Source organism: Cetorhinus maximus, chromosome 4, assembly GCF_964194155.1.
Source record: "Cetorhinus maximus chromosome 4, sCetMax3.hap1.1, whole genome shotgun sequence".
Taxonomy (NCBI): domain Eukaryota; kingdom Metazoa; phylum Chordata; class Chondrichthyes; order Lamniformes; family Cetorhinidae; genus Cetorhinus; species Cetorhinus maximus.
In genome coordinates, this window is record NC_135882.1 from 7859893 (window position 1) to 7884829 (window position 24937).

A 24937-nucleotide genomic window follows, 5' to 3' on the forward strand; every position below is an offset into this window, starting at 1 on the left:
GGTCTGGAGTCATATGTGGGCCAGACCTGGGTAAGGACGGCAGATTTCCCTCCCTAAAGGGCATGAGTGAACCAGGTGAGTTTTTACAACAATCCATGGTCACCATGACTGAGACTAGTTTTTTAAATCGCAGATTTATTTAATTAACTGAATTTAAATCCCCTGGCTGGCACAGTGGGATTTGAACTCAATATCGGAACAACGTGAGCTATTTTGCGTGGTGGCAAGTGAATTGTGATCTTTTCAGTATCACTACTTTGGAAGGCCTGAAAGCGTGTGATATTTACACAGTGTCACTGGAAACAGGCCTACAGACTTACCCTTCTTTCCTGTTGGATACTGTTTGCTTTAGGCGATTCAGGTTTGCCAATCAAAAATTCCACCTTCACTAGAAAACTGATAACAATTTGTACAGACAGTTGAAAGTCCCTCAGGTAACTGATGGGACAGCCAAGGCCTTACGTGAGCACCACCTCCCCTCATTGTACCTGAAAGAGCAGGTGGATACTTGGAGTGGCGATGGCTGCTGGCATTATAAGCAGATCAAGAGACAACTGAAAACAAACATTTCAAGGAGCGTCTGAATTATACATTACATTTTTAGTGTCACTGAAGCATGTGCAACTAAAGTTTAAAAACAAGTCTGTTATTTCTTGAAAGTACAATCACATTAAACATTAGCAACGGTATCGTACATTATTCATGCATTGGGATGTGTGGATATTGATTATGTAAGATTTTCTGTTGAAGTACAATTAGTTTGACTCTGTGATGATGAGGTTAACTGATTAGCCTCCATATATCCTGCTATATAACACATTGTGTGCATGAGTTCCTGAAGGACTGTACCAATGAAACTCTTACCAGAGAAGAAATGGCGACCACTGTTGAACCTCAGCTAACATTGGCATTGGCCAAGATAATATTGAGAACGCAAGGGGGTTAGGGGGTCTCTCACCCTGACACTGAATGGTCGTCCCTGGTTACTAAAGAGAAGATGGAAATTTGCAGCTTGGTGACGCCTTAGTTCTGACTTAAACCATAGCTAACTGCTATACTTTAAGCTGCACTGACAATACTGCACATGGAAGCTCCTCACACACTCTTGAGTCAGTGAATGGCAAAGAAACAATGAACTGAATTGCTGAGTTCCTCAGGGAGCTGTGAAACGCCTTGAAACATGACGACAGCACAACTGTCTAGAACGCAAATGCACAGCTGAGTGACAGCAGATAAGTCCCAGCAGCTGTGTCATCCTCCCTCCATCCACACTTACCCTCCCATCAGTGACATAATCCACTCTCATAACTTACCTTGCTGGGGGGGCTCTGCCCTCGGCCCCATTTCGAGGTCTCAATCCGGCCGGGGCTCGCTTGCCGCATTTCAATGGCGCCGGGGCCTCAAAACCGCGTGGGGGTGGGAGGGGCCTTCACCACCAGAACAGGTGGCCAATCAACGTTCCGCCCACCAGTTAGTCACCCAAAGGCCGGGGTTGACCGGGTAAACTTTTATCGGAATCGGTAACACTGAGGGTTCCAGAGCAGGTGTTCCTCGAGGCAGAGACTGTGCTCGAGCGACCCTTGCCTGATGTGCCTTTGGTGTCTCCCCGTAAGGTTTATTGAGACTTAACGATTTGCCTAAATGATTTTAATCTGGTGGAAGCATAAAAATCTGATGCTGACCAAATCGGTGCAGGATCAGAACCTTGGTGGCACAAGTTAGCTATAATGGGGAACACGTAACAACAACAGCAGTTTTGCACCCAGCTCCTCTTTGGAAATAGTGCCAATGTAGGTTACTTACGCAGAGTTACTTAGGAGGTACAGCACAGAAACTGGTCATTTGACCTAACTGGTCTACGCCAGCGTTCACGTTCCACATGAGGCTCCTCCTATCCCCCTTCAGGTCAAGCCATCTGCAGACCCTTCCATTGCTTTCTCCCTCGTGAGTTAAACTAGCTTCTCCCTTAACTGATTGCCTTTACCAGGCACACCTTAACCTCAGGACACACTGCATCATAGCTTTAATCAATGCCATTGTTCACATTTAAGCAGAACCATGCAATTCACAAAGATTACTTGTATTATTTACTGCTCTTTTCAAATTGCTCTGTTTGAATCTTGCAACCAACAAGGTTCGCTTGCCTCCATGCTGAATTCCAGCAGCAGGGATAACAGCCAAATAAACTAGACTCGTCTAAGGGCCAATATTATCTTATTACATAATGGCCATTACATGCACTCACCACAAGGAGATTAGTGTTTTTATCTCTCTCTATCTCTAAACTGGGGCTTCCCCCATCAGATATCGCCAAGCAGTCATCCATTACAAATCTGATGTTGGATTTCAATGTCCGCTGCGTTTATTGTGGGGGTTGGGGGCACTTGAACAGAAGAGCAAAGTCATACCAAGCAAGCGTCTTAACTCACTTTCCGCTGGGAACTCCCAGCACCTGTCTACGGAGTTAGGTAAGTATGGGAATGGAGTTTACAATGAGAAACATCACCAGAGATGTTGGATGATGAGATGAATTGTAACGTCTAACAGTAATGGTGCAAGTGCACTTTAGATGATGATTTATTGTTAGCCATTGAGACCAGCATGGTTGCGGCAGTAAATACAGATCTTGCGCCTTACCCAAATAAATTTAGTGATAGCTCTACTTGCTCCGGACCTTGCCTGTGGTAGTGATGAGAAAAGGAGCCATGACAATCACCAAATACAATTGGAGACACAAAGGAATGAGGAGGCTCAGAAAAGGGTGAGGGCACAGAATATAATAAAGGTTACCCAAGATTTCTACTCAATATTTGAATGCGAGAATCCTAACATTTAACACTGAGCTGATATTAATTCTGCCATTGCTTTCCTTTGCTGAAAAAAAACCAATAAAGGTCAGCAGTTCTATTTTATGGAACTATCCAGTTGAATAAGAATATGTTCTACTGAGAGGACAGCCTTGGCTCAGTGAGTTGTGCTCCCACCTCTGAGACAGTAAGTAGTGGGCTCAAGTCCCACTCCAGAGACTTGATTATACAATCTAGGCGGACACTCCAGTGCAGTGCCGAGGGAGTACTGCACTGTCCGAGGTGCTGCATTTCACATGAGCTATTAAACAAAGAGCCCATCTCCCCTCTGAGATGAATGCCGTGGCACTATTTTGAAAAGCTAAGGAGTTCTCAGAATGTCCTGGAAAACATTTTCTCCCCTCAGCCTACATTATTCAAAAAAAAAGTCCTATTACCATTTGTGGGATCTTGCTGTGCGTAAAGTGACTCCTGCATTTCCCTACACTTCGGGAAAAGTATTTAATTGGTTTTGAAGTATTTTGGGACATTGTTAGGGGGTGAAAGGTGCCACATGAACACAAGTCCTTTCTTTGCTTAATATTTCTCCTACAGGAAAGATATTGTTGAGCTTATGGGTGTTTGACTGTCTGTCACAATTTACATAACCTCCAGGCCTTGCCGCTGTGTAAAGAGCAGGGTACTTACCTTTTGTTGTACTGGGGCTCTCTTTGGTGACATCTGCAAAGAAGAAATAGGACAGCTGAGTCAGAATATCGATAAGGATGATACATTCACACAGGCGTAAAGTTTCCTGTGTCTGTTCTATGCAACAAATTGTGAATTTGTTCTTCTTAAATGGGTTTGAAATTCATTTAAAATCAAAATATGTGCTGTGCACCAAGGAAATCTTCCCCTGTTACACATTTCAACAAAACAGTTCTACTTTACTGCAACTCAGCAGGAAGGATTAAAATTGGCGCTTCCCTGGTGACATGTGTTAACTTTGACCAGATGTGGTGACTGACGTTAAGAATGGGCCCTCGCGACAGGGAGTCTTGCTCTGAGTGACAGCATGTGGCTGTGTTCACGATGCAACAGGCACAACCTCAGCGGAGACATCAGTTTCTATGAAGTAGCTGCAATGTCTTCTGGTTGTGGAGGCGTTTTGATTTACAGCTGGGGAACTAATGAAAGGTTCATCTCTCATGGCTTGGGGCCCACCTGCTGTGAAACTGCCTCCAATCAATTTCCAGACTCCTGATGTGGTAGGAGAAAGATTGCGACCCCACCTCCACGAGAGGGTCTAATTGTCCCATGAAGTTACCCAATTGGCTACCTGTTGGCTGCTGGGACCCCGCCTCCGGGGCAAGTGCACAGAGGTGGGAGCGTGTCACAGAGCTGGACCCCCGTGAATCGATCACAATTTCCTCATCTCCAAAGCTGCCTTCAGCGGGAGCTTGGGTAGGTCAGCCCCATGATAACCCCAATTAGCACCCCTTAAGGAGTAAACTTCCAGACCGGAGGGTCTGTGTTTGGAATACAAACTGTTTAAATGCAAGCGGCCAGATTTGTGTGGACAGCCAGTGCTTAAATCACTCGCTCTGGTCTAATTACACCTACCTTAACCCAGCACTGCCTGGTTTCCACTGTGTGAGGGGGGTGGTGGGAGTGTGGGGGGTGGGGGGGGTGGGGGGGTGGTAAAGGAGTTTAAAATCCCCCCCTCCCCTCCCCCATGTCGTGTACCTAAGTTTTGAGGAAAGATTAAAGTGGCTTGAGTTTTGCTGCCTAAAATAGAGGCATCAGAGAATAGGTAACAGTGTGGAGGTTTATCCAGGATACTACTTTAAATTAAACTATGGGAATAGTACCAGGGGACACAGTACAGACCAATAAAAGGTAATTTTAGAACTGATATTTCAGCTGCCTAAGCCCTAAGCTTTGGAATTCCCTCTCCCTCCTTCTCTTCCCCTCTCCTCTTTAAGACACTTCTTAATAATGACCTCTTTGGCCAAGCTTTTGGTCACCTGACCTAATATTATCTCATGCGGCTTGGTGTCAAATTTTGCCTGACAACACACCTGTGCAGTGCCTTGTGATGTTTTACTACGTTTAAATGTGCTATGGACATGTTATTTGTTGTTGATAGCCAGATGTTCTGCTTCATTAACTTGATCTAGGTTCTGGGCAGATGTGGGGAATGAAACCCTGGAATTAGTCAGGGAACAATTAGATGCAGCAATGGGAGGTCATACTGGATGGATAGACTAAGATGGGTTGAATGACCATTCTTCACTCATGAGTATCTTGCAATCTGCATCTTGCATTTAACCTGGGATTGGTCCTAACCAATGGATGAAATGTGAGAAACAACCAACACTGTCATCCTTTCCCTTGACAAATAGTGTACCATTAGCAAAGGTTGAAAAATATGTCTTGAAGGTTAGCACTGCATACCGTAGACAGCAATAGTCATTTACCATGTTCTTAAAGAAGTGGACAACAGCACTATCATCAGTTTGTCTCCCTGCTGGTTGGTGGGCCTTGTGTGTGGTTGGGGCCATTAGCACACTCCTGGTTGCAGGTTCCTGAAATACACACAACCTCTTTTAGCATGGAGATATAAATCGATTTAAAAAACCAAATGTACTTTGAATACTGAATGACTAGAAACAGAATTAAGCAGTGCTCCATAATATTAATCACTCACTTCACACATGGCTTTGTTGCAATATCCTAGCATCAATTTTAGACAAAACTTACCCTTTACAACGATTGTAAGAATTCTCCTTTCACTTTTCAATCATCCTTGCCCTTCTTTGGTAGCTAAGCACAATGCTATTGATAAGGATTGATCTTGAATAGTTTATGTAAGTCGTGATTTTATTTTGGTTAAAAAATACACAAAATTCAAGAACCATGTAAATGAACATTTATCAATCTGCTCCTCCAATGGCTTTTCAAATTTCGAAACTCCTTTCATGCATTGGTTCATCCACGGAGCAAAGAGAGTGTGCAGGAGATATGGTTAGCAGTGTAATTATTCCCCACAAAGTTAATCATCTCCTGACTCCCCAAAACCTGTCCACCATCTACAAAGCAGAAGTCAGGAGTGTGATGGAATACTCCCAATTTGCCTGGATAAGTGTAGCTCCCACAACACTCAAGAAGATTGAAGTGACTGCTTATTATTTCACCTAGTAATGAACCAAGGTTTATGCACATGATTCCTATTAGGCAACTCTTGCTATGTTGAGTGAAGACAAGATTGAGCACCGCTATGATATTCCCTCCCCCAGACTCCCATTCCCCCCTGTCGAATAGTGTCCAAACATCCACCAACAAGGGTCACACATGAAGAATTTCCAATTGGACGAGGTACTTGGACAACTGAAGCTCAGGACTTCCAGCAAGGATTCTCCAAACACCCAGGAGAGGAGGGAAGGGGAGGCTCGGGGAAAGAATTTATGAAGGGAGAACGAAGGAAACGTACACTGGCTCTTTACAACAGCCATTTTGCTTTGATTAACAACATACCAGAAGGTCCCTGCCTGGTTAGGCAAAGGAGGAAAACGAAACTGAGGACATCATCTTTAATATGAAAAATATAGCCAGAATACTAAGCTCAGATAATATTAATGTCCTGCGTTGAGGCAAACATACAGTGCTACCTCCATGGAAACCCACACTAAGCTGATTTGTTTTCTCAGATCTAAAGATTGGATAAAGGGGTCATACCCGATGTAGCGTATACAATCGCTAGAGAGAAATAAACAAGAAAAAGCTTTTTTCAGATTAGCTCAACGGGCTATTTCAAAAAGTTGTAATTACAAGATTCTCCGTTGCTTAGCTTTCAATTTGAAAATAAATCCTTGTTTCGAGATTGTGTTATTTTGATGGTATCATGTAGAGAATTCAATATCAGTACGTAATATTCACATTAAGCCTGGCGGCTGTCAATACTGGGACATATTAGAGGTAACATTTATCATCGGAAAGAATGAGATTGACTGCAAATTCATTTCAATATTAAAAATGAGTGGAAATTAACAGGCATGACCATCCCTAATTACGAGGTGTTGAGCAGCACGGTGGGAGGCTATCTTGTCAGTTCCGCTCTCTAGTCAGAAATCTAGCAGTCTTTGCACTGACACAAAATAAACTTGTGAATAAATCATAGCCTCAAACTTATTGAAGCATCTTGGCAGCTCAATGCAAACTTCATCTCATCTTTTGTTGGAACACTTTTTACAGCCTTTGAAACTCAACACTGAGTTTAACTATTTCAGATCGTGGCCGTCGCTCCCATTTTCTCATACAGAAGGTGCCGGTAATGCAAAATCAAAATACTGCGGATGCTGGAAATCTGATATAAAAACAGAAAATTGCTGGAAATAATTAGCAGGTCAGGCAGCACCCGCGGGGGAGAGAAACAGAGTGAACAATTCAGGTTGATGACCCTTTAACAGGCGCTAGTAATGACTCAACTGTTGCCCGTCTTTTGTTTCTTTACTTGTCCCATTACCATCTCTTTTTGCCTTGCACCCTTATCCCTTTCGCCATTTAATCTCTCCTTTCTTCCTTCCATTGAGTTCTTTCTTCCACTCCCCCCACCCCCCACCACCGCCTTTCCTGTCGTTTTGAACCAGATGAAAATCTGTTAACATCTCCAGTTTCTCCCAATTCTGATGGAAGGTCACTGACCTGAAACATTAACTCTGTTCTCTCTCCACGGATGCTACCAGACCTACTGAGAGTTTCCAGCCTTTTCTGTTTTAATTATTGGTTAGATAGTTCATTAACATCCAGCGAAAATTTCTATACCTCTCAATATGCAAGGTCTGGAGAAGGCAGTCCTAAAGAAGAATTGCAGGCAGGAAAGATTCATCTTTAGATGTTATAATAGGTCTAAACTATAGTCTCTTAAAATACCTGTATTCTGTGACTGGATTTAAGCAAATAGCCACAAACTGGAACTGGTCAAAGAGGCCACAATTTTTGTCACAATTATTATGAGTAACCCATTGCAAAAGGTGCTCTTTACTTTATCCTAATGAAAATAGTTCAACGTGCTTAATTATTAGTGCTAAATATTCATTTGCAATATGAACATCTGGTGGATGCACCAATAACAAGGGTAAGATACCTCATACAACCATCAAAACAGATGCATGAAATTCCTTGTCCAGACGTTCAGGATGAAAGGGAGAACATATACAATTTCCCCAGCTTGTTCTGAAGGTTCTTTGGAGTACCTGTTGGGATGGAAACTCCTGGGCATTCATTGGAAATTTGCTGCATGAAACCACTTCGCTGATCCAGACACTTCAAACTGTTTGCGAGAGGAAAACAAGCTTGTTCTCAGGGATCAAGAATATAATCCCGCTACGCATCACCCCTTTTTATGAAGGAATGTAGGAACAGGAGGTGGCCATTTAACCCCCGAGCTTGGATGCAATTAGATCATGGCTGATTTGCATTTTACTGGCCTTGACTCCATAGCCATTAATAACCTTGCCTAACAAAAATCCAGCTTCATCAGATTTTTGATGGAGAGAATTTGTGTAAAGACGTGCTGCTTGACATAACTTCTGAATGATCATGTTCTAATTTTAAGGTTATTTCTCCTAGTTCCTCACTACCCCCCTTGCCCCCAGAAGAAATACTTCCTCTCCTTCTACCCTACCAATTCCCTTAATAAACTTAAACACCTCAATTCAATCTCCCCTTAATCTTCTATATTTGAGGGAATACAAGCCTAGTCTGTGCAACCGATCCTCATAATTTAACCCGTTTAACCCCGGTATCATTCTGGTGAATCTATATTTAACCCCTTCCTATGTCAATACATCCTTCCTGAGGTGTCCACAGTTAATAAAAAACTTAACCAATTAGGAATATTGGAAATATTCCTACCACAGCAGAAACAGCACCTTATCGTGACCTTGCAATAGTAATCCAAATGGCAGTTCTTTAGTTTAATGTTTGGAGATATTGAGAATGAGCCTTCCTGAAAACTCCTCAACAGGTGACAAAGACTTTTAAGCGGAAGCCATTCTGACAATGGGGAATGTGCAGTTTTGATTAGTTGATAATGATGGTTGAATGATTGGTTTGGTATCATCTCTTTAATCTTGACAGATATTGTTCACAATTAGCTTGTCATGGAATTCAGTTCTCAGGAACCAAGTAAACATAAAGGCCCCGAAAGGATTGCTGGTCAGGCTGCATGTTAAACCTGATTCTCCTGAATGCAGCTGGCCCAACATCGAGAGCAACTCAATTCTACACAATGAGTATCAAACAAGCCTTAAGACCCTTAAAGGGTCTGATGATTGTTTCAAGTGCTGGATCTTGACACTGTTATATGCCTAGACTTCTATTGCAAGAGCACATTTTATAATGAGTGCGTGGCTCCCTGCCTGCCAGATTGGAGGCTTAGATGCCTATTTATCACTTGAAAAACATATGTTGAATTTCTAAGCCATGGTTTGTTCTTTTCTACAGTTCAAAGTGGTTTAACCAAAAATATAAACACAAGAAAACAAGACATAAGAAAAGGTCATTTGGCCTATTGAAGCAGACCTTCCATGAGCAATGTATCTTAATGAAGAGTTTACTGTACCATCTAACCCACATGTATAATCCCCTGAGGGAAATTTCTTGATTTCCAATGGTAACCAAGCAGAGCTCCAACATATTCATCGAAATCCATTATTTAAGCCTCGCAGGCTTCACTCCAGATGTAATGGATTCAATAACTTCCTGCTGTTCTTATTTTGAAGTCACCATGGATGATTCACCCAAGATCCCTGCATGATTCCCCATTCCCCCACCACCCCCCAGCCTGCCCCCAACCCCATCCCCAATTTGGTCTCTTGCGTATCCCTGATTTAAATTATTCCACCAAAGGTGGCTGTATCTACAGCTGCCTGGGCCCTAAGCTCTGGAATTCCCTCCCTCTCTACCTCCCTCTCCTCCTTTAAGATTTCCCTGAAAACCTACCTGTTTGACCAGGATTCTGACCACCTGTCCTCTCACCGAATTTTACTTGAGAATTGCTCCTCTGGAGCACCTTGGGATGTTTGACTACAATGAAGGGGCTACATGGCTGCATAATGAGAAGCCAACATCCTAGAGACCCCAATCACTGTCCATCGGAGTACAATGGTACACATACGCTACAGGTGGTGGGGGGTGGGACGGAGGGAGGGGTGGAGGTGATACTTGGTCCTGGACGTCTCCAACACTGATTCACAGGATGTGGGCAAGATAGATTCTCGATTGACAAGGGAGTCGAAGGTTATTGGGGTAAACAGGAAAGTACAGTTGAGGCCACAATCAGATCAGCCATGATCTTATCCAATAGCAGAGCAGGCTCGAGGGGCTGAATGGCCTACTCCTGCTCCTGATTTGTACGCTTGCGTGTTTGTTATGTTACTCACCATCCCTAGTTTCCCTGAGAAGGTGGTGGGTAGGCCACCTCTTTGTGTTGATACAACTCAGTGGGCGAATTTTATGGCCCCCCTCCCCCTCTGGTGGGATTTTCTGGTCCCGTCGCAGTCGATGGAGTTTTGAACAGCTTGCCGCATTTTCCGACCCCACCCCCACCATAACTGGGCCGTAAACCTCTGCCCAGTGGCTCGCTCGGCCATTTCAGAGGGCAGTTCAGAGTCAGCCACGCTGCTGTGGGTCTGGAGTCACACGAAGGCCCGACCCGGTAAGAATGGCAGATTTCCTTCCCTAAAGGGACGTTAACGAATGATACGGGTTTCTAGAACAAGGCGACGGCTTTGTGACTTCTTTTACTGACACCAGCGTTCTCTTTTGTTTCTTGATCTAAAGTTCAGGAACTGCCATGTTGGGAATTTAAACTTACGTTCAGGCCTCTGGATTTTACTGATCCGGTAACATAACCACCGTGTTACCATAGGAAAAAAATAATTCAGCGCCCGCTTGCAAACGTGGCTTGTTAATACTGAGATGACTGAGCTGGCTGAATCCTGAAGGACATGGTCCACAGATGAGATCGGACCTGCGTCACATAGTGAAGACGCAAATAAGATGGTGTGTCTCTATATCAACACGGTATGTTGATAGGGTGGGACGAATAGGGGTGGGAGGAGGCTCTTGTAGAGCGTAAACCAGCATGGACCTGTCGGGCCGAATGGCCTGCTTCTGTGATGTAAAACTCAGTGTAATTCTAGGAGTAACCTGTTTGATTTTTGTCCTTACCAACTTACCCGGCTGCCCACAGAGCATTGGCAAGAGCGGACATCCCACAGGCCCTGTTAAAGGCAAAGCCTCGTTTTCACTGTGAGGATCCCAGACACTGTGTAGTGTCACACTACTGACAGACCCAAGATACAGCTGCAAAACTCTGGACACCCATGCAGCACTGTGGGCCAATGTTAACAGCAAAATTGTATACGATCACAATCTGTAACGCCCAGATTTTTCACCTCTCCATCATCACCAAGCCAAGAGACTAACCCAGGTGTGATGCAGTGTAGAAGAATTTACTAAGAGCAGCACCAGGTATACCTTATAAAGAAGCACTAACCTGGTGATACTAAACATAGAAAGCGTCTCCAGGCTGTGGTTCTTAAAGACCAGTATATCAGAACTAGCATCTTTCATGAATGCTGGTGGTCCTCCAATGCCCCTCTCCCTGGTACGCTGCAATTTCTGTCTTTGCAAAATTGTAATGTGTGATTAGCAAGGGCATGGCCTCCCTCTGGATGGAATACGTATGGTGAAAGTGGGAATCGGGCGGATCAAGAAGGGGTGGAAATGCCATGTGTTGCTGCTGACCTCCTACCTCCAGCTACCTCCATCCAAGGCTTGCTCTCACTTTCTTCTTTCTGGTGGCAGGGAACAACACATCCCTCTGGGCCTTCACTGCATCCAGCATTACCTTCAGGAGAGGCATCTCCTCTCTTGCCAGCCATCTTTCCGATTGGAAACGTTTCCTTTCAGTTTCCTCAGTCCTTTACCTACAAAAGCAGTTCAGAGGCTAGGAGTCCTGCAACTAGTAACTCACCTCCTGACTCCCCAAAGCCTGTCCACCATCTACAAGGCACAAGTCAGGAGTGTGATGGAATACTCCCCACTTGCCTGGATGAGTGCAGCTCCCACAACACTCAAGAAGCTTGACACCATCCAGGACAAAGCAGCCCGCTTGATTGGCACCAAATCCACAAACATTCACTCTCTCCACTACTGACGCACAGTAGCAGCAGTGTGTATCATCTACAAGATGCGCTGCAGGAACTCACCAAGGATCCTTCGACAGCACCTTCCAAACCCACGACCACTACCATCTAGAAGGACAAGGGCAGTAGATAGATGGGAACACCACCACCTAGAAGTTCCCCTCCAAGTCACTCACCATCCTGACTTGGAAATATATCGCCATTTCTTCATTGTCACTGGGTCAAAATCCTGGAACCCCCTCCCTAACAGCACTGTGGGTGTACCTACACCACATGGCCTGCAGTGGTTCAAGAAGGCAGCTTACCACCACCTTCTCAAGGGCAATTAGGGATGGGCAATAAATGCTGGCCTAGCCAGCGATACCCACATCCCATGGATGAATTAAAAAAAAATCCCTTGTGAGTGGACAGGATGTGGACATCTCATTCACAGAGGCAGCATTCCATCAAGGAACCTGCAAAATTTAATGAAATGATACCTGGCTGTTAAAATCATTAGGGCTTACAGATCACTCGCTGACAGGTCACCTGCTGACTCTCTGGCAAACTGTGCTCCCATCTCCGGGTTAATATTTGGGCTAATGAAAAGGTAAAGAAGAGAGAAAATAAAACCGAGACCAAACTCCAAGATCACAAAAATGTGCAAGTGGGAACAAAATGAAGATAGTGAAAGGGGATGGGTAAGAAACGATAAGAAGTAAGACCAATAGACTGAACAGCCTGCTCTACCATTCAATAAGACCATGGTTGATCTTTCAGCTCGACCCTGCTTTCCCACGCTACCCCTGTATCGTTTCATTCCATTAGGATCCAAAAATCTATTACTCCCTGGCTTGAACACACTCAGTGATTGGGCATCCAGGGACATCTAGGTTCAAGAATTCCAACGATTCACAACCCTCTGACTGGAAAACTTTCTCACCTCTGTCATAAGTAGTTGACCCCTTGTTCTGAGCCTGAACCCTAGGCCCAGACTCTCCAGCCAGGGGGGGGGGAACATCTAAGCGAAATCTAGGCAGGCCCAAAGTTATCTGACATGTCGATACTAGACAGATAACAACGTGAAGAGTAAACACTGAACAACCAAAGCAAACCTGCCCCCCCCACTCTCATCTTGGTGTTAACATTCCTCCCTCATTAGGCCTGATGTCACATAACTCATCATGTTTTCATCTGCCTGATTCGCAGAATGGATGCTTTAATGATGAGGCAAGCGTTCACATGGGGCAGAATTCTATGTCCCGTGGGGTGGGCGTGCACCCGACCCGAGTGGGTGTAAAATAGCGCACAATGGCGTCGGCGAGTGTCCTGATGGCATCGCGCAATATTTTGGTTGGTGGGCACGCGCGAGAGAGTTGGCAGCGCACCCGCCAACAATTAAGAGGCCGATTAAGGCCATTAATCAATTAATTAACTGCTAATTTTCACTGCCCGTCCAACACTACGGTTGGCGGGCGGGCGAATCAGCCGGGCGGCCTTTGGGTTTTTAAAGCAAACCTCATCCAAGGGCGGGATGAGTTTTCCGGTAATAATTTTAAAAAAAACGTCCGGGGAGGATTTTTATGGCCAACGCGTTTCGGTGAGTGATTCTTAAGTGTGGAAATTTTTTCCGGGATTTTTAAATCGTTATTTAAGGGTTTAAAATTCTTCAGCTCCCTCAGGCAGCTCTCTCTGCCTTCAGGGAGCTTTCGTTCCGCGCTGACCCCCAACCCGAGCTGACTTCAGCGCCCGCCCTCCTCCCGCCACCCCCCACTACCCCGGCAGCGCTGAGCCTGTCAGTGCGCCTTTCACGCTGGCTGCCCGTTGGTTGGTCAGCTGGTGTGGAATCGCGGTCGGGGGGGGTTGCTGATCGCAGGCTGTGGGCCGTTTCCCAGCTGCTCCTGGGCCCACCCACCACGCCCGAAAATCCTGCCCGTGGTCCTGCTAAGTGGGTCATCTTCTCAAATGACTGGATGGCGAGCAGCAGAAACGCCGCTCATTTGGTCGCGATGAAATCACATGCTATACCCCGAGACGTGGGCGCACTTGGCACAAATTAATACCAAGTCATCTGAGCGCTTGAGAAACAGGTGATATTTATCAAGGGAAAAAGACACCGATCTCTCACCCCTGAGCGGCATAGAAAGGAAGAACTTGCATTTATATAGCACCTTTCGTAACCTCAGGATGTCCCAGAGTGCCAGTAAATTATTTTTAAATGTAGTCACTGTTGTATTGCAGGAAACGCAACACCATTTGCCAAAAAGCAGCAAAGCAATACATGGGCAGATAACTTGTTTTTAGTGATGTTGATTGAGGGATAAATATCGGCCAGGGCCTCGGAGAGAGCTCCCCTGCTCTTCCTCAAAATATTACCGTAGGACACGTCAGTCAGCTTTTAGCCTGCCGAGGTTTTGCCTAAGATGCTGTCAGGCTGGTGTTCCCTGGCTGGAGAGCGGCGAACATGGGGGATCACGATAAGGGTCAGAAGCTGAGGACAGAGAGGAGGAGAAGGTTCTTCTCCCGGAGGGCTGTGAAACTTTGAAGTTCTCTACCCCAGGGAACTGTGGGTGCTCTGTCACTGAGTATATTGAAGACTATCGAGTAGATTTATAGATTAAAACAATAAGCTAAAAGCTACTGCGGATGCTGGAAATCCAAAACAAAAACAGAATTACCTGGAAAAACTCAGATTGTTGGGCAGTAAGGGCCACAAATTTTACAGTTCATCGGGAAGGCAGTGCAGCACTCCCTCAGTCATGGCATTGTGAGTGTCAACTTAGATTACGTGCAACAGTCTGTGGAGTGGAACTTGGTCCCACGACCTTACGATCCGGAGGCAGACGTTACTGAGCTAAGGCTGACACTGAAATCATTGGTATAAGCTGCAGGTACACATGACCACCAGATGGTGGCAGACAAAGCATTCTATACCTGCTTTCCCGAGTCGCTTGCGTTCATCTCTGATAACCTGTTTATTGAACAAAATCAGTCTTTCACATTCATACAAAATTAACAACTTGTACACCCTTCTTCACAGAGGCAAACTTACTTTTGTTGTCATTTGACTCATAGTTGTTGCCTCCCTTCGGCTCCTTGTGCAGAATCCAGTTAGTCAGGAAAGTGACATTACCATTAATCAATTAAATAGACATTGAAAACAGCCACAGAAAATGCAGACAACTTTTAAAAGTCACGTACAATGACAAAGCCTTGGTACAGGGAATTAATAAAGTGTACTGGAGTGATGAAAGAATCATTATTTCTAGAAAGCAAGATGCAGCTACTAAAAGTTCAGCAACTTCATATTGTAAAAGACAGATTACTTAAAATAGTGACCTTTTCGTGTAAAATTACTTCTGTCTTTTTCTGAAATGGTGACGTTCAGTGATTTAAAATCCACGGTAACGAACCATCCCGTTGTACCTGGGCGATGGCATCGCAACCAAAAATGGCACATGGTTGTCCCCTGTTCTTCTCTTTTCAGACACATAGCAACAGGAGAAGGCCTTTCGGGCCCTCAAGCCTGTTCCAGCACAGACGACGAGACAGTGGCTGATCTCTGCCTTAGCTCCATCCATCTGCCTTCCCTTGGAGGAGACACTTTTTTTCAGGAGGGCAGTGGGCCCTGAAATTAAGCCAAGTAGAAGGTGAGAAAGTTTTCATAATGGAGCTAGAATTGTTTAACAGTTGACTTTATAATCTGCTCCGCCTGACTTTTTGGGCCTAACTGATTTTACGATCGGACGCACTCCACTAACGTCGGATCTCCATCCAACATTGCTGGCCTGATTGTTGCAATAGAATTCTTGCTGGGTCTGGGGAGCATTGGTCAGTTGTGGAGGGGCTGTGCGTCACCGAGTGCAGAAGATTATCACAACATCGTTTACTGCCACTTTTCATCTGCTCGGCAGTGTTTTCTTTACCAGCTCACATTGCTAGCTTTCCGCAATATATTATGGAAGTGAGAGTTCGTTTATAAGTCAGCTGTCAGAACATCTTTCGTTTTAAGCGAATGATGTCACCAACATTTGGCCCAAAAGTCCAAGTCTTAAAGTCCCTCGTGACCAAAGCTGTCCTTTATAGCCATAGCTTAAGACGCTTCGGTGATATCCAGGTATAATGAGGTGTCTTGCTTCCCCCAGAATGATCATTGAGCACAACACTGGCATGTCAAAGCACTGCCTCAGGTGTCTGCATTAATCTGGAGGTGTCCTGCAGTAATCTGGAGGTGTCTGTATTAATCTGGAGGTGTCTGTATTAATCTGGAGGTGTCTGTATTAATCTGGAGATGTCTGTATTAATCTGGAGATGTCTGTATTAATCTGGAGGTGTCTGTATTAATCTGGAGGTGTCTGAATTAATCTGGAGGTGTCTGTATTAATCTGGAGGTGTTCTGTATTAAAACCTGGTTAAAGTTTGAGGGTTGTGGTTAATGTGCTGTGATGCTGCACAATTTGGCCTTGCATGTTGGAGCCCCCAGAGGAGAAAAACACCCGAGCATAGCAAAGGAACCAGCTAGAGGAACTGCAACACCTTCAAGAAACAGCAGAGAGAAGCCTTCGCCAGTTATCATCAGCCATTACCAAGAAGAGACATGCACAAAGCAGTCATACAGGACAACCTCCCTAACGTTACACATATACCCATAGCATCAGTCAACATTTTCCGACTGTTTCTCTCATTTTCAATGCAGCTGATGGATTTGTCATTGATGTTACCTGCACCCAAACCTCACCATGAACACATGCTGCACAACTGAACAATGGCAGTGCAATGTGTGTGTGTGTGTGTGTGTGTGTGTGTGCGCATGACTACTATTTCCTGCCACAGTGTTCACTATTTACCCCCCTTTGTGACATGGGTGCTCTTAGCTCTGGTATCGCACTTCTCCCAGGTGTTCCCTTGGCGACAGGTAGGTGGCTGCTGCTGTGAACCAACACGGCGGGAGTCTCTTCATTGAAACAGCTTTCACCTGTTGCTGCCTGTAGCCATGTCTACCCACTGTGTGGATAGCCTGACCCTGTGTGGTTTCTGTCACTTATGAAGACGTGGGAAGGGGTGGGGGTTGCTGGCTGAAGTGGGCTAGGTCCAGATGTGCTGGCTTCCCGACAGCACCAACCCTGCCCATTTCGGCCATCCAGCTGTGACTGGGCATTCCTGACCATAGCCAAATGGTCCAAATGAGACCGGGTGAAGCCATCTCCCGGGTTTCTTTGGAATTGAACGCCAACCCTGCTGAGGATGGAGAGAGGTGTCCATCTCCAATCTGGTACTAGAGGCTGGAATTTAATGCCATGGCGGGTTTGGTGGCAAGGCGTTTGAAGGGGGGGTGATGGGCGGGGACCCTACCCCCTTCCCTTCTCGACCCCAGTGAAGCCCCTGGTGGACTGCCTTCCTGCCCTGCTGCCCACTGGGGCCTTTAAGTGGGAAATGAATGCCCACGTAAGGGCTTCACCCAGCCACCGTTGGCATTAACCGGGCAGGAGGTTCGCCATGTGGGGAAGCACATAAAGCAAATCTGTGATGTTTGCCTGTTGCCTCCCAGTGGTGCGGGGCTGTTGGGGGGGTGGGTGGCCTGATGAGAGACATCCACCTGCCCTTGCTGCCCACCTCTCTGACCATCACTCACCTGCAGCCTTGGATCCAGTGACCATCCTAGGCCACGATGGGCGCGGTACCAGCAGCAGCCACCGCCTCCCCTGTAGCGTCGCTGCTAAATAGAGGTGCCGGGCTCCGATTGGCCAAGACTCGGCAAGTGGGACCTCCTCCCCAGGAAGGCCGGCTGCTACCCAGTTATGTGCCAGATTGGCACCTAATGCAATGGGCCTTCCATAAGAGGCAATACGGGGTTCCTGGCTACTCCAGACAATGGGCAAGACTGCTGTTGCCTCCATTACATTCAGCCCCAGGTGTCTGAAGAACATCAGCACCTCAGGATGCCCCAAGCACTTAACAGCCAATGAAGCACCTTTGAAGTGTGGCCGTTGTTGTAATGTTAGGAAATGTAGCAGCCAATCTGCAGCATCGTAACCTACTCGCGCTATTTGTTCACTCTCCATAATATCATCTAATTTGCTTTACCTCTCGTTTTTGAAGTTTTTCCAGCTGAGAGCCATTGTCCCACTTCCTTTCATTGGCTGTCGGCTATTCCTGCATTGTGACCAAAGGCTCTGTTATGTAACCCTCCCTCCTCAACGCTTCAGCCTCCCTACCAGGGCCCACCCGAGGGAACGCCGTCAAATAATGGTGGGATGACTCGACACCATCCTTGTGGAACCGGCAAGGTGCCTCTGGACACTGGCTTGTCATCTCTGGCCCAGCTTCCAATGAAGGCCCGAAATCAGAACCAATGTTAGGCCCAGGATTACGAGGGGAAAAATGGTATCAGCGGACAAGAAAGTAGGACTTCTCCCCAAGACATCATGCATCCTGGTTTCTGGGAATCTGATGTTGCTGGGTAAAATTGAGAGTTGACATTGGGTACTGTATCTACAGAATGGATTCTCAATCCCTTTAGCAGTAACTCCCCATCAGAACTCTCAGTGCGTTTTTGGAAGGAGAGATTTTACATCAGCTGCAGCGATGTTTACAATTATAGCATTTTTTAAAAACTTGATAATGGTTCTAATCTTCTAGAAAGTGAAATTTTAGTGACAGTTATGTGCATGGCTTCTGCCTCACTTTTTAATAAAGAAATGATTCTATTTATAAATTGGGAGTGGCGGGGGCAGGGGGGAGGGGTACAATCCGGAACAAGGGGGCATAACGTTAAAATTGCTTGTTGGTAAAGGCCCAGCTAGGTAGGAGGGACTCTATATAACTTCAGGTTAAAGAGAAGGCAGGAGAACAGGAGGAGGCCATTCAGCCCCTCGAGCCTGTTCAAGTTCTCAGTTGGATCATAGCCGGTTTGCACTTATCTACATGATTCCATCTCCCTTCATACCCTGGCGTAGCAAAAATCTACCACTCTCAGTTTTCAATTGACACCCCCCCACCCCCGATGCTATAGCTTTTTGGGGGACAGAGTTCCAGATTTCCACTACACTTCGTGTGAAGAAATGCTTCCCGACATCACTCTAATCAATGCGACCTGTTCTCACAATTTAACAAGAAATCGAGGTCGGTACCTTTTACACATCGGCAGAGAACGGGCTTAAGAGCCAGTAAGATTGAAAAATCCTCCTTCCCCCATGTTAAGATCTATTTCCAGGCTTAATAAACCCATATGCTGTCTCTATAGAAAAATAATTAGCGTATCCTATTCTCGAATTGTGTGTCCTCCCCTCCCAAGTCTTGACTTGGTCAGTCCTATAAATTAAAAAACACAAAAAAACGTGAAAAGGGAAAGTGCAGAGAAATGAGGTGACCACGACATTCTAAGGAAAAGGACCCTCCTGTTTGATTATACCAAGGCCTCCACCCAAAGTATTAACTTGGCCTTTCTCTGTCCGATTCTCTATTTCTTTTTACCTGTTTCTTCAAGAAATGTGTTCTTAGGATGTGGACAATGTAGCACTAACTGTCTATGCTTAACCAAATTAGCAACCCTCAGTGTATGGGGCCTGATGTGGAGTTGGAAATTCTGGTTTAAGGGAGAGAGGGTAGTTTCAATCATCATTGCAATATAATGGATGCCATTCTTTGTTACATAACAAAAAAATGACTCTCATATTTTGTCACATAGTTGTCACAATTTACCATGCGTTTCTTGCTTCTGTTTGACTTGCAGGGGAAGATTGAAGGAAATTGCAGTGAAACCATTAGGAGATTACAGGGAGGGTATGGGTATAATGTACGATCACAGTAGGTGTCTCAATTGACCATGTCTTCACTTTGCCCTGTACCAACACGTATAATCAATGCTTTAAGCAGAGCTGAAACCGCTATTGTTCACTACTGCTTGAGTGAAGAATAGAACCAGCATTCACGGTTTAGTTCCGACACACACAAGGCACCCTGTAACTATTTATGCTGATACAGTGGCTGAACAAAAAAATGCCTTAGACAGAACACAAAAGATAAAATGCAGTAAACAAGTGATACAGACGGGGCATAACATGCAAGGGAATGAAAGCCAATAAGCACAAGACAAGTCCCTTTTGGACAATTATTAACAATAAATACAGAACCATTTGAAAACAGTAAAGAATGACTTAAAGAGTGACTGGCACCGTCAATATAGTTTATATTCAAAATCTAAACAATTAACGCACTTTGTTTTATTTCTGACTTTCTGTTGAATTTTCAATATTTCTTTTTCAATAAAACGCCTGATGATATTATTAGGGAAACTGACTGAAAGCAGTTAAACCCAACTAGAGGGTTAAAATGGTCACCAAAGGCCTAATATTTCAGGGTAGGAGAAAGTAAAAGAGGACAAAGTGAACGTTTCAATTGGGAAATAACAGAAAATGACATCAACACACAGCAAGGTGGTCAACATTTAATAAATAAATAGATTAACATTTCAGGCATGATCCTTCACCACAATTGATAAAGGTTCACCTTGAACTTAAACCTATCTTTTCTCTTATGCATTAATGACCTGATGTCAGCTGCAGCTCAAGTGAGTAGTGCTCACACCAGTGAATCAGAAAGTCCCGCTTTGAGACTCGGGCACAAAATCTAGGCCGACGGTTCCAGTGCAGTACCGAGGGAGCGCAGCACTGTTGGCGGTGCTGTCTTTTGGATGCGGCGCTAAACTGAGGCCCTCCAAGGTGGGCGCAAAGGATTCTATGGCCACTCCTCCCAAGAACAGCAAAGACATTCAACCTGGTATACTCCCAAATATTTACCCATCGGTCAACATAATTAAAACAGATTGTCTGATCACTATCTCATTGCTGTTTCTGGGAGCTTGCTGTGCGCTCTATTGATTCCTCCAAGCCGATTTCTTTGATACCCTTACCAGAAATTACATTTTGATTTCTTTTTATCTTCTCGTTCAAAATCAGTTTGGGAATTGGTTGCCGTATTTCTTGAATGACAACAGCAGCAGCACTTTAAAGGCATGTCATTGGCTGCAATACATTTTGGAATGTCCTGAGGTCATGAAAGGCACTATAAAATTGTAATATTTTCTTTCTGCACTTTTCCAGAATTTTCTGTTTAATCTGAAGTTAATATTTCTAAAGGAAAGGGGAAAAAGACATGACCACAGGAGATCTCAAAAGTGCTTCACAGCCCATGAAGTACTCTTGAAGCTCAATCTCTGTTGTAATTAGTCTCTGCTAATTCCTCCAGGTCAATTTCTTTGATATTACCAGAAATTACACTTTACTTCTGTCTCTTTCGTTCTGTTCAAAGTTCATTTGGAAATTGGCACGCTATTAATGAGGAGTGGGAGAGGGGCTTAACTTTAGTACATTTACCTCTGTAGAAGAACAAACAACGATGAGAGGAATGTATTATTGCAAGTCCACGCATGGAATTTACTTAAGTATCGCAGCGAATCCCTCAAGTACTGAGGCAGTGTGAGAAATTTGAATTTAAAGATAGCAGTTGTCTTATCTGAACCAGCTCCTCAAGGTTTAACAGCACCCCTCCCCCTCCATGGCTTCATCACACGAAATACGCGCCTTGCTTTAAAATCATAGCTTGATTGAAAATACTGCTATCTGATTAATAAGAATATTTATAAATGAATCTATTATTTAGAAGTTGCTGTTTAGAAGGACCAGTCATTTGAATATGAGATAAAAACAAAAAGCTAAAAGCTACTGCGGATGCTGGAAATCCAAAACAAAAACAGAATTACCTGGAAAAACTCAGCAGGTCTGGCAGCATCGGCGGAGAAGAAATCAGTTAACGTTTCGAGCCTTCACGGCCCTTCGGCAGAACGGAAGCATAGTTAGGAGAAGGGAGAAATATAAGCTGGTTTAAGGTGGGGGGGGCGGGGGGGGGGAAGAGAGAAGTTGAGGGTGGGATGATTGTGGAGATAAGCAAGCAGTGATAGGAGCAGATAATCAAAAGATGTCACAGACAAAAGGATCAAAGAGGTGTTGAAGGTGGTGATATTTGTCTAAGAAAAGTGCTAATTAAGAATGGAAGACAGGACACTCAAAGTACAGCTCTTGTGGGGGTGGGGTGGAAAGACTAACAAAGTTTTAGTTTTAGATTTAAAAATAATGGAAATAGGTGGGGAAAGAAGAATCTATATAAATTATTGAAAAAAAAAGGGAGGGGGGAGAAATGGGGTGGGGATGGGGGGAGGGGGAGTTTAAGATCTAAAGTTGTTGAATTCAATATTCAGCCCGGAAGGCTGCAAAGTACCTAGTCGGAAGATGAGGTGCTGTTCCTCCAGTTTGCGTTGGGCTTCACTGGAACAATTCAGCAAGCCAAGGACAGACATGTGGGCAAGAGAACAGGGTGGAGTGTTAAAATGGCAAGCGACAGGGAGGTTTGGGTCTTTCTTGAATATGATACTGATGGGGCTTTGTAATGAGGCAAATTCTTCACTTCTGACGTTTATAGATTCCGCTGAAAATGTGGTCTTTGCTAATTCCCCTTATTTCATTGTGGTAAGAATGGGTTGTGAAAGATAAGTTAGCCAAGGTCATAAAAATTCATCATAGAAACAAGTGTCTTTCACAAGCTCAGGACATCCTGAAGGGCTTCACAACCAAAGAAGTAATTTTTGAAGGGTAATGACCTGCTGCAATGTAGGAAACGCGGCAGCCAATCTGCACACAGCAAGATCCCCAAAAACACCAGCAAGCTAAAGATTTCAGTGATGTTGAGGGATAAACGGTGGTCTGGACACCAGGGAGAACCCACCTGCAAAACAGAACTCTGGGACCACCTGAGGGGGCAGACTGGACCTTGGTTTAATGTCTCTTCCAAAAGATGGTAGGGAAAATACTGTGATGATAGTTATGCTATGGAACCTACCATAGTGAGGCAGTCAAGACCTTTGAAGGAACCCGTAAGTTAAGGCAGAAAAATGATAAAGTTAAAGTTAAAATGATGTTGGTTTTTTTCACTATCACTGAACACTGTGCTCTCATAGGAACACAAGAGTCTTTGATAATGCATTTCAAACACTCATGAATGATTAATGCAGCTTACCATTGATAATGCCACAATTGTTGATGATTTTAATTCTATTTTAGGCCCAATTACTCCAGGCCATCGCTTCAAAATCAAAGTTACCTAAAGTACAAATTACCATCAAAACAAAGGAAAGGGTCATTCAATTGTTTTTTTTTAAGTGTTGCACCATTGTACATAATCAGCTGGGATAATTTCCATGCACAATTATACAGCGGTGTCAGTCTGCCTGTTAATCAAAGAATTAAATCTTTAAACCGCAAGACTATGCCATTTTATGACCATGACCATCACCAGTGTTCGATCTCCACTTCCGCCCGCGATCACTTGTCTTAATAATGTAACATTTCCAAGCTACGACAAATAGAATTCACATTCCCAGACTTAATCTGCTTCCTCCCCCGCCAACCCTCACCAACTATTAACTTATGCCAATTTAATGCCACATGGGCCACAAGCAGCAAGGTTGTCTTTCGATAGATTGCACAAAAGCGATAGACTCGCAGTTGATATAAGGTTGCCGACTCTAATTGGCCGTAGTCCTGGAGTTTTTATCATATGCCCTCCTGCCTCCAATCAACCCACCCAGTCGAGCAGCCATTCCTACCCATCTCCCGTACATTTAGAACCAATAGGTGGAATTTAACCTTGGCGACGTGTTTCACCTGCTGGTTGGAAAACCAGTTGCAGTTCCCGCATCAGCTACTCTGGGGAAGGTCCAGTTTAAATGAAGTGCCCATCAGGCACCGAACCGGCCAGTGTCGGGCCATCCCTGCGATTTAGGACCCTGGGGCCATAAATCTGCCCCCACAACATCCGCCCCCCTACCCCACCAAGAGCTGCTGGCCAATCAGAGGTTGGCAGAGATCCATTGCTCACAGCGCCACCGGCAGCAGTGGCTGCTGTTGGAAAAGCACCCCAGGGAGGGGCCTAGGATTGTTGAGGCACCCAGGCCACAGGTGAATGAGGGCAAGATGGCGGTTGTGGGGAGGGAATCATTGGCTAAGGGAGGGGGGGGTGGGGGTGAGGGGTGGGGTTTGGAAGAAAGTGCAGGGTTCAACGTGCAGGGGTGGGGGGCTTTCAGTGCCCCACCCTTTCCCGTTGCCGACTCCCTCATTCAGTCACTGAGTGCCTTTGAATGAGGGACCTCCGCCCCCCATGGCATGGCATGTACCCTGGTGGTTGAATACCAGCAGCGGCAGGATGAGGTCCTTCAGTGAGCATTAATTGCCCACTTAAGGATCTCAATTAGAATCTGGGTTGGAAGGGCTTCATTGAGCCTTAAACGACTTAATTTCCATGACATAAATTGGGTGGAGGTGGGGAGGCAGCAAGTTACCCACTCCTTCCCCTCCCGCCTGATCGAACAGCACCTCCACCTCCAAACGCACCAAATATTCCGCCCAACTTTTGTTCGCAGAGAATAAAAAAAGCTTATAATCCATCTCCTGGAGTTGTGCGCACCAGTTTCTAGGAGGTTAGTCTTAAATTCTGGAGACTCCTGGACAATTTGGGGGGATTGGCAATCCTGCCCTCATGATAGCGGTTTCCAATCTTAGCTGCAGAAGAAGGGCAGAGCAGAGGGAATAAGGTAAAAACAGAATCAGTAGAGGAGTGAATCACTTTGGGCACCTTCACAGGTCTAGCGTAGGAGCAGCAGGAGGCCATTCAGCCCCTCAAGGCAGTTCCACCATTTAGTTGCACCACGGCTGATCTACAGCTTAACACAATCTAACTGCTTTGGTTCCGTAATCCTTAATACCCCCGCTCAACATCTATTGAGAGAATATCGGAGGCAGAATCCTACAGTGGGGGTGGATTTACTTATGTTTTTGTTCGGGAAATGGCGGGATCACAAAATGGTGGCATTACAAAGAGGGGCCGGGAATATCGGAGGACAGAGAG

The 24937-nt window shown here is 45.1% G+C and overlaps 1 protein-coding gene across 3 annotated transcripts in view; it reads right to left on the minus strand.

Annotated features, from left to right (window-relative positions):
• The window catches only part of LOC144679486 (myelin basic protein-like), a 207677-nt gene that overhangs the window by 9665 nt on the left and 173075 nt on the right, over positions 1–24937 (minus strand). For all 3 annotated transcript variants that reach the window (XM_078539902.1, XM_078539904.1, XM_078539903.1), the window contains 2 exons: positions 5267–5374; positions 3495–3527 (listed from right to left, as the gene is read on the minus strand). In XM_078539902.1, coding sequence (XP_078396028.1) covers positions 3495–3527; positions 5267–5374 — 141 coding nt within the window. The remainder of the gene's footprint in view (positions 1–3494; positions 3528–5266; positions 5375–24937) is intronic.